The following is a 12,178-nucleotide window of genomic DNA, read 5'->3' on the forward strand; positions in this document are numbered from 1 at the left end:
CATCATGTTAACATTATTTCAGGGGTCACAAATTTCCGAGACACTCCAAAGTTTCTTAACCTTGAGGCCTCTGCGCTTTAGTCTGAAGGATCGTTTGGAATTATACACATGAATGGGTCGTAACAAAAATTGAGCACGCTCTCACCAATCTCTTTCTTTAACCCTTGCCCTTTCTTCTCTTCATCTTTTCTTTTCCCCTTTCTTCTCTTTCACATCTCTCTCCCACATTACACAGTTTAGCAGAGTAGTCCCGCAAAGATACTACATGTTGTTTTCTTTTGAAATTAATAGATTCCAATTAATACATTTAATATGTTGTGAAAATTATTTATATTTTAAATATATATATATATATTAAAATTACAGAGAAAATGTACATGCATGTAAACGCATTGCAGTAAAAATGAATCTAACCTCTAATTTGTTCTGTAATTTCTCCATTTGTTTTGCAACGTGTTTTATAAAGCACTTTTGAGATACTCTCTGTTATGCCACTTAATTATTTTCACTTCCCAGTAAACAGAAACAAATTCAATTAAAACAGTTTTAAAAACACAAAAGTAATTGTTAAAATGGCCATATTTGATACCAGACAAACTATATAAATAAAAAAAAGTCTATGTGAATAATTTGTTCCAATTGCCAGTGTTCTTAAGTAAGTGAAGTGTGGTCTCTGGTTCTCTTTCTATTTTAATGAGGAAGAAAGAGGGCATTAGTAAATAAACAGGGTCAAAGGTGAGGGCATCAAAAAACTAGTTAAGGTAATGAGATGAAGGTCAATTCTATTCATACAGATTGTATATGACTTAAATGTAAATATTACCTATTCAAGACCTCAAATCACACCTTTAACTGTGAATTAATACTGAGCATATCTTCTTAGATCATGAACCATGAGCCAAGTAGGAATGATTTGGGTGAGCTGAGGTCATCTATGTGTACAGTCAAAGGGCGGTGATAATTAGAAAAAACAGCTTCATCAGGAACATCAAGCTGAAGTATGACTTCAAAATAGAGTTTAACATCTAGGCGAATATCAGTAGCAGAAATAGCAGTGAGGTCATATTCGTACATTAGCGAATGGAAGTTAATTCATAATAACTATCCTATTAAGGTTATTCGTATGTGAGATGTGATTCGCCAAGTAGCTCTGTGACTGGATTACCTTACTTACATTTCTGAGGATTAACATGGAAATGGTTTCCTGCTTAAGAGAGGTTAATACAGCTAGCTTCTGATTTGGTTTAAATAGTTATCTCAGTATTTTACAACCTTTTTAAATGCATTTACTACAAAATCTGATTTGTAGAAATGTTTCGTTGTTAAAGGGGTAGTTCACCTAAAAATGAAAATTCATTTACTCGGCTGAAACCTGTATGACTTTCTTCTGTGGAACTGTTTTTGTCATTGGCGAATAAGGTTTTTAAAAGTGTAAAAAAAAACATAATGGAGATATAATTAATTTTGAAGATTTATTAAGTGTTAACAGTGAGATTATGTGGTTTTTATAATGAATTAACACTGCTTTTGTCTTTTTTTTTTTTTTTTTTTTAAATATGGACAAAATTTGTCATCAAAAAAGTCATTCAGTTTAACCAAAATTTGGGTTTTACCGAATGACACTTTGGTTATACTGAATGACGATATTTTCAAACAATGCTAACAGGCTGATATCTAGCTAGATAGCAAAAGGACAATCAAACATTTTATATTTAGTACAAGTTTTTTTAATATTACAACATTTTTCATGTTTTATAGCGGTTGTACCGAATGACCTGATGTTTCGGGACATGCGAATGAGCAAGTGAAAACATGAATTTTTCAAATAGTTAAAAGAGAGTTAGTTACTTTGCTTCACGACCATGTGGTCCTTTGCAGGTTTCTGAATGATGTCACATCCTGTCACGTGATACTGACCGCATGACTTGATCCAAAATGGTCCCTTTATATTGGTTACTCCGAATGACATCAATGAAATTCATTTTTCCAGACATTCTTTCTCATAACAAAGCAACAACTTCTACACATAATTTTAATACCATTTTGCACTATGTTAATGATGTTATAAAATCATGCCAGAATAAAAAATATATACATTTTAAGATATTTTAATCACAAATGAAATGGACGGTTTGGACGGTTAAACCGAATGACCTTTTGACACTTCAAAATCTTTAAAATACCTTTATATGTAGCAAAATATAATTAAAACCTTTGGGATTCAATAAAAGAGATCTAGTTGTACTACCTTACATACTTTGGATGTCATATCTTTGTTTTTTCTTATTATTAAGGCCTTTGGACAAAAAAATGACCCGTCACGTCATTGACCCTTATACATCTCACCCTAATGACTTTCCTTTTTCAGAATATATTTTTTTGTTTTTCTCAGAGAAAACAGCAAGTCATACAGGTTTGTAAAGACATGAGCATAAATAAAAGTTTTTTTCACTTTCGGGTGAACTATCCCTTTCAACTTTACTTTCATTCCACATTCATTGATGGTTGTGTTCCAAAGTTCATGCAAGATCCCATTCACCCAGAAACCTACCCTCTGGGGTGACTGTTTTCCAGGGGTTGGGTGGGTACATGAAAGCAGCATTCTGGATTTGATCGTGAATGTCTTCATCCTCATTAAAGGGGAACGTTCCACTGAGACTGACATAGACGATGACACCCACGGACCACATGTCCAGCGAGCGGTTGTAGCCCTTGTTCCGAAGCACCTCCGGGGCGAGGTACGCCGGGGTTCCAACCACCGAACGCCTAAAAGACTTCTCACCAATAATACGTGCAAAACCGAAATCACACAGCTTCACCTGCAAGACAAACCAAGGAATAATGAGCTTTACAATAAGCAGACACCAGGAGGAATTGGCTATTTTACTCGACTAGGACTGAGATGCACAAAAGACCAAAAAAATAACATCCTTTTGTTCTCGCGCTAGCTTTTAACACCACAGACGCCGTAATGATCAGTTGTCACGGTCTGAACGAAAGTCAAGTGAAATTATCACCCAGTTGGATGTGGTTACAATGTATCTCCTGCTGATCTACACTTTCTACCTTTAAAACATTTGCTTTATTTGCACAGCAACAAGCACCTGAGGACACGAGAACCGAGCTCAGATGTTGACAGCTCTAGTTCTGCTTCCACCTTTGCAAAATATTTGTCAATGACACGCAGTGATTTGTTTAGTATTCTTCCAAAATGTTTGCCTGCGCTCAAACAGTGAGTCATCTTTCTGCTTGAGAGCTTCCAGAGACAAGCTTGTGCAGTAGACAGAAGAAACAATGGGAGGATAATTTAGAAATCTTTCATTAGAATGTAGAGACACACACAACCCTGTGCCTCGAACACACCATGAGAACGCTATAATTACCATCTTTTATTCTTGCGCATTTACAAAAACAGATCCATTTATGTTAATTTCGGTGTGGCCTCACTTCATTCAGATATTTCCTTTCTTTTGTTGTCGCTTCTCGCTCTGTTCGGATTTTACTCACTTGTGGAAAAGAGTCAGCAGAGGCTAACAAAACATTCTCAGGTTTGAGGTCACAGTGAACGATGTTTTTGAAGTGGAGGTGGCGGAGAGCGACGAGAATCTGGGAAAGGAGCGGAACAGCATTATTATTACAATACGGAATAAAACATAAGAAATTTTAAATAAAAATCCAAAGCTTTACCATTTATTTTCACTTCAAATATTTACATGGGATTGAGTGTATACTGATTCTGCCATTGTTACGCTGTACGGAGCCTGTGAGATATACCTGCGTAACGAGAAACTTGGTGATGCGTTCTGGCAGCCTTCCCTTCTCACTTGACAGTATCATCTCCAACATGTCGCCATGGAGCTTTTCCATGACAACAAAGACACGCTCTGGTGTCTCAAACATGCACTCGAGGTTGACAATGCCGGGATGGTGGAGGTTCTACAAAAGACAGATATGATATATGATATATCTATATTTAATTATAAAATTACAAAATAGCCAATATTCTAATATAGATTTTTTTAATCCCAAATTTGTATTTAATATGCCTTTAATAATAATATTATTAATAATATATTAAATGTTGGATTAAAAAAAAAAACAAGTTGGGTTGAAAATGGACAAACTCAGCGATTGGGTTAAATGTTTGCCCAACATGCTGGGCAGTTTTATTTAACTCAACTATTGTTTAAAAATTACTATATAATGCTGGCTTAAAATGAACCCACAATACGTTGGAAATTAAAAATCAGACACATAATTACTAGAGGCAACAATAATAATTAAAATTTTATTCATAATTAAAATAATTAAAAATAAATAAACATTTATTAATAAGTAATTTAATACATGTTTATTGTTTATTATTCATTAAACTTATTAATAAATGTTAATTTCCAACATACATTGGGTTCATTTTAAGCAAGCAATAAAATAATTTTTAAACAATAGTTGAGTTAAATAAAACTGCCCAGCATGTTCGGCAAACATTTAATCCAACCACTGGGTTAAAACAACCCAATTGCTGGGTTTGTCTATTTTCAACCTAGCGTTTTTTAGTGTATATTCACTTATTATTATTATTAAATATATTCTGTTGTATGTCATTTTTACTCTGTTTACTATGTTTGTTCCTAGTTGTTTTCCCTAGCTGTTAATTAGTTTCCACACACCTGTTCTGTTTCTCTTTGATTACGTTCCCTATGTATTTAAAAGGTTAGTTCACCCAAAAATGAAAATTCTGTCATTTATTACTCACCCTCATGCCGTTCCACACTTCGTTAAATTCACCTTTGTTAATTTTCGGAACTCAAATTAAGATATTTTTGTTGAAATCCGATGGCTCAGTGAGGCCTGCATAGCCAGCAATGACATTTCCTCTCTCAAGATCCATTAATGTACTAAAAACATATTTAAATCAGTTCATGTGAGTACAGTGGTTCAATATTAATATTATAAAGCAACGAGAATATTTTTGGTGCGCCAAAAAAACAAAATAACGACTTATATAGTGATGGCTGATTTCAAAACACTGCTTCAGGAAGCTTTGGAGCGTTATGAATCAGCGTGTCGACTCATGATTCAGATCGCGTGTCAAACCACCGAACTGCTGAAATCACGTGACTTTGGCGCTCCGAACCGCTGATTCGACACGCTGATTCATGAAACAGTGTTTTGAAATCAGCCATCACTATAAGTCGTTATTTTGTTTTTTTGGCGCACCAAAAATATTCTTGTCGCTTTATAATATTAATATTGAACTACTGTACTCACATGAACTGATTTAAATGTGTTTTTAGTACCTTTATGGATCTTGAGAGAGGAAATGTCATTGCTGGCTGTGCAGGCCTCACTGAGCCATCGGATTTCGCCAAAATATCTTAATTTGCGTTCCGAAGATTGACGAAGGTCTTACGGGTGTGGAACGACATGAGAGTGAGTAATAAATGACATTATTTTCATTTTTGGGTGAACTAGCCCTTTAAGCCCTGAGTTTCCTTAGTTCTGTGTCCGGTATCATTTTTTTGTGGTTGTGTAATACTATTACTCCTGAAATCTCCTGAATCTGTGACTGTCTATTTTGGATACTCCTTTGTTTCATCATGCACTCTCTATAATCCACCATGACAATATATCCATATTAGTCCATTAAATATTATATATTACAATAATATTATATATTATATTATTACAATAATATTATAATATTTCAAATATTACAAACTCAGCCATCTTTGTATTGTGTATGTAATTTCTGTATTTACCTGAAGAATGGCAACTTCATTGCGCAGTTGACTTTCCTGCTTGGTAGGAAATCGCAGCTTATCTATGATCTTGATGGCAACATCTCTGCCTGTTTTCCTGTGTTTCCCTGCATTATATCAGAAAGGATGATGTGCAATTTTATCATAAATTTATTGGATGTGAAGTATGGCTAATATGTAAATGGCTATTTACTGTAAATATTAAAATAAAGTTACCCACATTATACATTCGTTGATCATTGTACTACATTGTACAACATTTGATCTGAAGTTCTGTACTGTATTAAAATATTTTACTACAGTAATATATATGCATGAAATAGTCTCCTAGTATACAGATTCCAAAACACCGGGTGCCCGTGTCAAAGCACTCTGGTACATTACCTCCATAGACAATGCCAAATTGCCCAGAGCCAAGTACTTCATCAGGGAAAATCTGATACACTGTGCTAATATCCTGTAAGAAAAACAGAAACAAAATGTAAGCGTATGTGCCAAAATGGGTTGTTCCCAAAGCTCAGAAGCAATGCTTGATACATGAGATTTCTTTGGATCTAGTCTTTTTTTTATTTTGTACTGTAACAATGGCTGAATTCAAACCAGTAGCCTATAGAGCTACAGTATTTTCACATCTCACTAGGACTGTGTCAGAAAGACTCGAGTAACCATGGCAACCCCATGGCCAAGCAGGTAATCAAAATAATCTCCAAGGGGCATTGTGTGTTTATATCACACTGGAACTCAAGGTTGCGGGTATAGGCAAACCGACAGGAACAGTGAGCTCTTGCACATAGAAACAAAGCTTGATACAGAAAGAATATAAGATATATTTAGGCCTATGTCTCCAAATATAAAAAAGCATAAATGTTTACCACATTCTCCTGGATCTGGCAGTTGGATACAGAGATGCTAATGGAGACCTCTTCTGTTGGTGTAAACAAAAAAACAAAACAAGAAAAAAAAACTCATTATGTCTCTCGTGTATTGAACACCATAGCCTCAGATTTACACCTTTACTAATTTATTCTACCTGAAATACTTGACAATGCATAATACATTTTAAGAGCTTCTCAAAATTATCTCAAAGAAAACTCAAAACAAATTAGAAATTTAACTTGCACCATACTGATTTTAGGGGGCCCAGTGTTTTTCGTAAACTGAAATAAAGCTGAAATAAAATAAAATATAAATATTAGATGAAAAAGTCAAACAACTTAAATGAAAATTAGAAATGATGATTTAGAAAATAACTGAAATAAAATATATATATATATATATATATATATATATATATATATATATATATACACACAGTCAAACCAAAAATTATTCAGACATTTTTTATATGTTTTATATATTTTTACTAGTGGGTGCAGGACACTATAGTTCATTTATGTAAGTCAGGATAGCAAAATAAAGTAAACTGTGACATATTATACCCCAAAATTCTTCATAGAGTGGACTACCAGTAAAATTGATAAAAATTTGGAACCAAAAATTATTCAGACACTTTGACCTGACCATGTTTTGCTTACGTGTTATCTGACATAATTAAGATTATTTTTTTCTGACACAGTTTAACTCTGAGATCTTGTCATATTTTATTACCATTTTTTTTTTAAACTATAGTGAATAAACTTTATTAATGAATGAAATGTTCAAGGTGTCTGAATACATTTTGGTTTGACTGTGTGTGTGTGTATATATATATATACTTTATATAGAAATGATGACAAAAGTAACACTGGGGGTGGCAAGCACACTTTTTCACTGTAAGAATACAATATATCGTTGCAAGTACCTAAAAACGGTTTCATTTTTGTCCAGTTGATCATCAAAAACATGATTAAATACATTTAAGGTGCTCATTTTGCTTATTGGGTATAATAAACAGCCATAAAATAGTGTATTATCCAGAATGTCTGGATGTGATTTATAAACATCATTTCTGAAAAAAGTCAGTGTCCAGACACTACAACAGTATGCCAAAAGCAGCAAATGAAATCGGTAGTATGTCGAATAGGCAACATTCGTGAAAATGCTGCCATTGGACATTTTACTATCCTATGAGGCCAAGAGAGAGGAGTTGTCATATTTGCAAATAGCTGAGAATTGCGGCGCAGGTAATATTACATGTCTCAAGGCAATGCCAATATGCCGGATGTAGTATGTATGGATTGTATTCATACTACACACCTTTTAGTATGTACTTCAATAAGGTTAAAGTAAGGTTTAAACTTCGGACACAGCTATAGTTGCCCTGCAGTTTTCTGGCAGAATCAAAATGTAAAGTGTAAAATTTGACAAAGCCTAGAAAGCTGGAAAAGGAAAATTACAACTGCACTGCATTTCTGTATTTGTAGTGTTTTCCCCCTTAGAATCATTCTAAGGGTCTTAAGACAAGCCCCTAAATGTTTCACCATGAAGTTCATACTGTGGTAGCTGTGATGGCTGCCGTGAGATATGCCCTTGGCAATGACAGGCATAAGTGCATGCTGGATGGCCATCTCCCACATGCGGGCCACGTCCTGTCCCACGCCACTAACAAGCACGCTGCTTCCGTAGCCCGACGTAGCCAGGTTCTCTCCAACATAGTACACCAGAGATGCTGTGGCAATCTCAAAGCAATGTGGGTTGGCACCCTCAGGGAGAAGGTTGAATGTTTTCGCTGGTTCCAGAGACAGCACCTCAGATAGAGGAATTTCCTGTTGGAGAGAGTTAAGAGGTCTATCTGAAAGCTGAAACCTCAATGATATTGCAGAGACATGCATGTGGATCTGATGTGTGCAGTGATCCATGAAACTTATCAAGACAAACTACCAATGTTCTCTAAAGAAATGATGAAAGCCCTCTAGATTCCACCTAGATTATTTTTGACCTAATATTTGTAGTCACCTTATAGTATTTGCTCCCAGTGTCATTCTGGAACAGGGTAATGCACTTGCTGTCAAGTCTCCAGTAATGTCTCTTACGCTAGTGTGAAAAAAAAAAAACAAATACGAGAAATTATCAGGTATATAATGGAAAGTTCACTTGGTAATTCACATATAAATTCATAAGGTTTATAATGGAAACCCAGAGCACTTACCAACGTGTCTTTGCTGGTGAAATGCACAAGCCAGCCTTCTTTCATAACACTGCTGCTTTTCCTCTTGGTGTGTTTGACAGACTGAACCACCCGCATAAGTGGGATGTTGTTGCTGGTGGAAGGGCTTACAAACATGGTGACATGTCAAAACCTTCTAGAAAATGTCAATTGCAGGTCAGGATTCATAGCATTCAAATACTTTTACTGTTTAGTTCATAGTTTAGGTTTTAGGTTATTTTTATTTTCTACTTGACCTCAAAGAAATAAACAACAACAATATCTTTTAACTCAAATTGATACCCAGAGCACAGCAAGACTACTTGTAATAAGTTCATTTATTATTGCTGTTGTTATATTTGTCCTGTTTGGGAATGTATTTTATGCATTTGTCCTTAATATTAGGTACTTTTATTTTATAAAATGTCTGGTTATACTGTAATAGTTGTACTACCATTCAGAAGGTTTTTTTGAAAGAAATTAATACTTTTATTCAGCAAGGATGCATTACATTGCTGTTCTTTTGAATTTTCAATTCATTAAAGAATCATGAAAAAAGTATCACAGTTTCCACAGAAATATTAAAGGGGACCTATAATGCAAAATTCACTTTTATAAGGTGTTTGAACACCAATGTGTGTCTGCAGTGTGTGAGAACAACCAGCCTATAATGGTAAAAATCCACTCACTCGTGTCTTTATAATTCCCATAAATCAAAAGCAGTCTTTTCCGTTCGTTGGAAATATTTAACATCAGGATGGATGATTACATGCTTTAAATCATCGATTTGGGCAGCTTTGAGCAGCTCTTGAGGTTCTTATCTAGTATGCGAGATGAAATCCTTGCTGGTGTAGTTGTGTTTACCGACTTTGATGAGGCCCGCTCTTATCCGTTTGCGCTGTCCTCTCAGTTGTCATCAGCGGGAAAACCTCTCTCTATGATTGCGCTGGTTGGTTATTTTCACAGCTAGAGTATGACGGCTGCACAAATAGATTTTTAAATGCCAGTCACAGTTTTTATTATATTTCTTACTGTGGTATTGTAATTTCAGGGATGAAAAAAAAATTACAGACATAAATGAAATGCGGGACACTACTTAAGTCTTGTGGGACGCAGGACAAAGCTCCCAATTTCGGGAAAATGCGGGACAGGTGGTCACCCTAGGCTGAAGACCACTACTGACAGTTTCTGACATTTTCAGTGTGTCAGATTGTCCTGTTTTGTTGTTGCTGGCATGCTGGAGCATAAGCTCTTGAAGCTCCGCCCTCTTCTTGAAAGGGGGCCGGAACCACCAGCTTATTTGTATTCAAAGGGACACACACAAAAACGGCACGTTTTTGCTCGCCCCCAAAAAGTGGCAATTTTAACATGCTATAAAAAAATGATCTATGGGGTATTTTGAGCTAAAACTTCACATACACACTCAGGGGACATCAGAGACTTATTTTACATCTTGTAAAAAGTGGCATAATAGGTCCCCTTTAAGCAGTACAACTGTTTTCAATATCGATGATAATAAGTGTTTCTTGATCACCAAATCAGCATATTAGAATAATTTCTGAAGGATCATGTGACACTATTGTTACATGTGAATTTTAGCATCACAGGAATAAATTACATTTTAAAATATAATAAATAGAAAAGAGTTTTACTATATTTTGGATCAAATAAATGCAGCCTTGATGAACATAAGAGCATCTTACCAACACTAGACTTTTGAATGGTAGTGTATATTTGCAGTAATTTATTTATTTTGCATTTACTAGTTTTCTATGCAGTCACTGACAGAGACAAGTTTTTGGACTAAAGTCAACTATTTGTGACATTTGTTTTGTTTATAGTGCTTCTAGAGGTGACAAGGAGCTACCTGATGATTCTGTTGGATTCATCTGGGTCTTGGTCTTGGAAATCTCCAAGCTCACCATGTCCAGCTTCCAAAAGAGCAGCGGAGTCTGCGACCAGAGACTCTTCCATGTCATCGATAAGTGGACTATGTCTGTCCCCGTCATGGTCATCACAACCCTCCTCCATGACCACATCTGATTCAGCACCAGGACTCAACAGATCTATGAGCCAAGATAAGAGGATTGGAGTAAACAGGAAAATGATGTGTGTAAAAAAGCTGTCGGTTTAACACCACCAACCCTAGAAAGCAGAACTTGAAAATGAGCGGTTTCAAATTTCCATTCAGAAATGCTTACTATAAATCTACAGTAAGAATTTTTTTTTTTTTTTTTTGCTCTGGTATTATAACTAGTAATATGAATTATTGAGAATATCAATTTTAGGTTAATCAGTTTCAGTGATAGAAACAGTTTCAGTCTTACAGTTGTTTCAGTATGTTACATATGGAGTATGATGTTCACATAACAATATTTATCTTACTAAACATTAAATGCTGTTTTTGTCGTGAAAATGCAGTGTTGATCATTGATTCGCATGAAGACTCTAAAGTTAGACTTGCCTCCGTTTCTTGACACCTCTCCGAGGCAGTTGTTTGGCACTTTGGGTGCACATCGTTTATGGCAGTTGAATTTGCAATCTGAGACAGTGTGAGGTAAAAGAGAGTAGAGAAGAATGAGAGAGCGACAGAGAGAGGGAAAAAGAGTTAAAGGGGGGAGTGAGGGAGAGAGTTTACTACCAATCTGACACATAAACATATGAGTTCCTGTTGTGCCGGTGGCTGACAGGCTGAGACCTCGCACATTGAACACATGAACATTAAAGCTGTTTGTAACAGCCCAGCCAACTGCACTCTTTACTGCTTGGCACATGGCATATATTCTCCTTACACAAACACATCGTATATAAAAGCAGCTGTTGTGTCACTGTATATTTATGCTCTGTTCTAGACTAGATGACAAAAAAGGATCAACAAATTCTATGATCTGTTCAACTGTATGGTGTTATCAGAATGTAGGATCTGTAAGGCGAGCATAAATGCATTAAATATTGGCACCTAATAGACTAGGAATAGGCTATGTTTGGAATACTATTTTTGTAACATGAATTATGTACTACGGTGCCATATGCAAATTTTATTTATGCATGAAATGCTACGTATGCCAGGATGGCCAGTATACAACCATAGCGCACTGTTTTAACATCTCTATTGCTATTGGTTATTTAATCATATTGCCAAAGGTTATGAAATCTTTACGCTAAACTGGATTAATAATTAACTGAAAATAACCTTTTTATTTCCAGCATGCACTAAATTAAACATTGAACATGGTGATATATTTTTATATGGCAGAAATAGTAAGTTGTATGCTAATATGATATTTCTAATTCAGCCAATAGTTGCATAATCATACTGTTTCATATTATA

General features: G+C 35.3%; 1 protein-coding gene across 2 annotated transcripts in view; it reads right to left on the reverse strand.

Moving 5' to 3' along the window:
- The window catches only part of prkd1 (protein kinase D1), a 47,102-nt gene that overhangs the window by 2,112 nt on the left and 32,812 nt on the right, over positions 1 to 12,178 (reverse strand). For both annotated transcript variants that reach the window (XM_051869034.1, XM_051869033.1), the window contains 11 exons: positions 11,312 to 11,389; positions 10,715 to 10,913; positions 8,851 to 8,974; positions 8,658 to 8,735; positions 8,197 to 8,467; positions 6,635 to 6,687; positions 6,147 to 6,219; positions 5,763 to 5,869; positions 3,775 to 3,936; positions 3,508 to 3,606; positions 2,552 to 2,819 (listed from right to left, as the gene is read on the reverse strand). In XM_051869034.1, coding sequence (XP_051724994.1) covers positions 2,552 to 2,819; positions 3,508 to 3,606; positions 3,775 to 3,936; positions 5,763 to 5,869; positions 6,147 to 6,219; positions 6,635 to 6,687; positions 8,197 to 8,467; positions 8,658 to 8,735; positions 8,851 to 8,974; positions 10,715 to 10,913; positions 11,312 to 11,389 — 1,512 coding nt within the window. The remainder of the gene's footprint in view (positions 1 to 2,551; positions 2,820 to 3,507; positions 3,607 to 3,774; positions 3,937 to 5,762; positions 5,870 to 6,146; positions 6,220 to 6,634; positions 6,688 to 8,196; positions 8,468 to 8,657; positions 8,736 to 8,850; positions 8,975 to 10,714; positions 10,914 to 11,311; positions 11,390 to 12,178) is intronic.

The sequence above is a fragment of the Ctenopharyngodon idella genome, chromosome 17 (assembly GCF_019924925.1).
Source record: "Ctenopharyngodon idella isolate HZGC_01 chromosome 17, HZGC01, whole genome shotgun sequence".
Classification (NCBI taxonomy): Eukaryota; Metazoa; Chordata; class Actinopteri; order Cypriniformes; family Xenocyprididae; genus Ctenopharyngodon; species Ctenopharyngodon idella.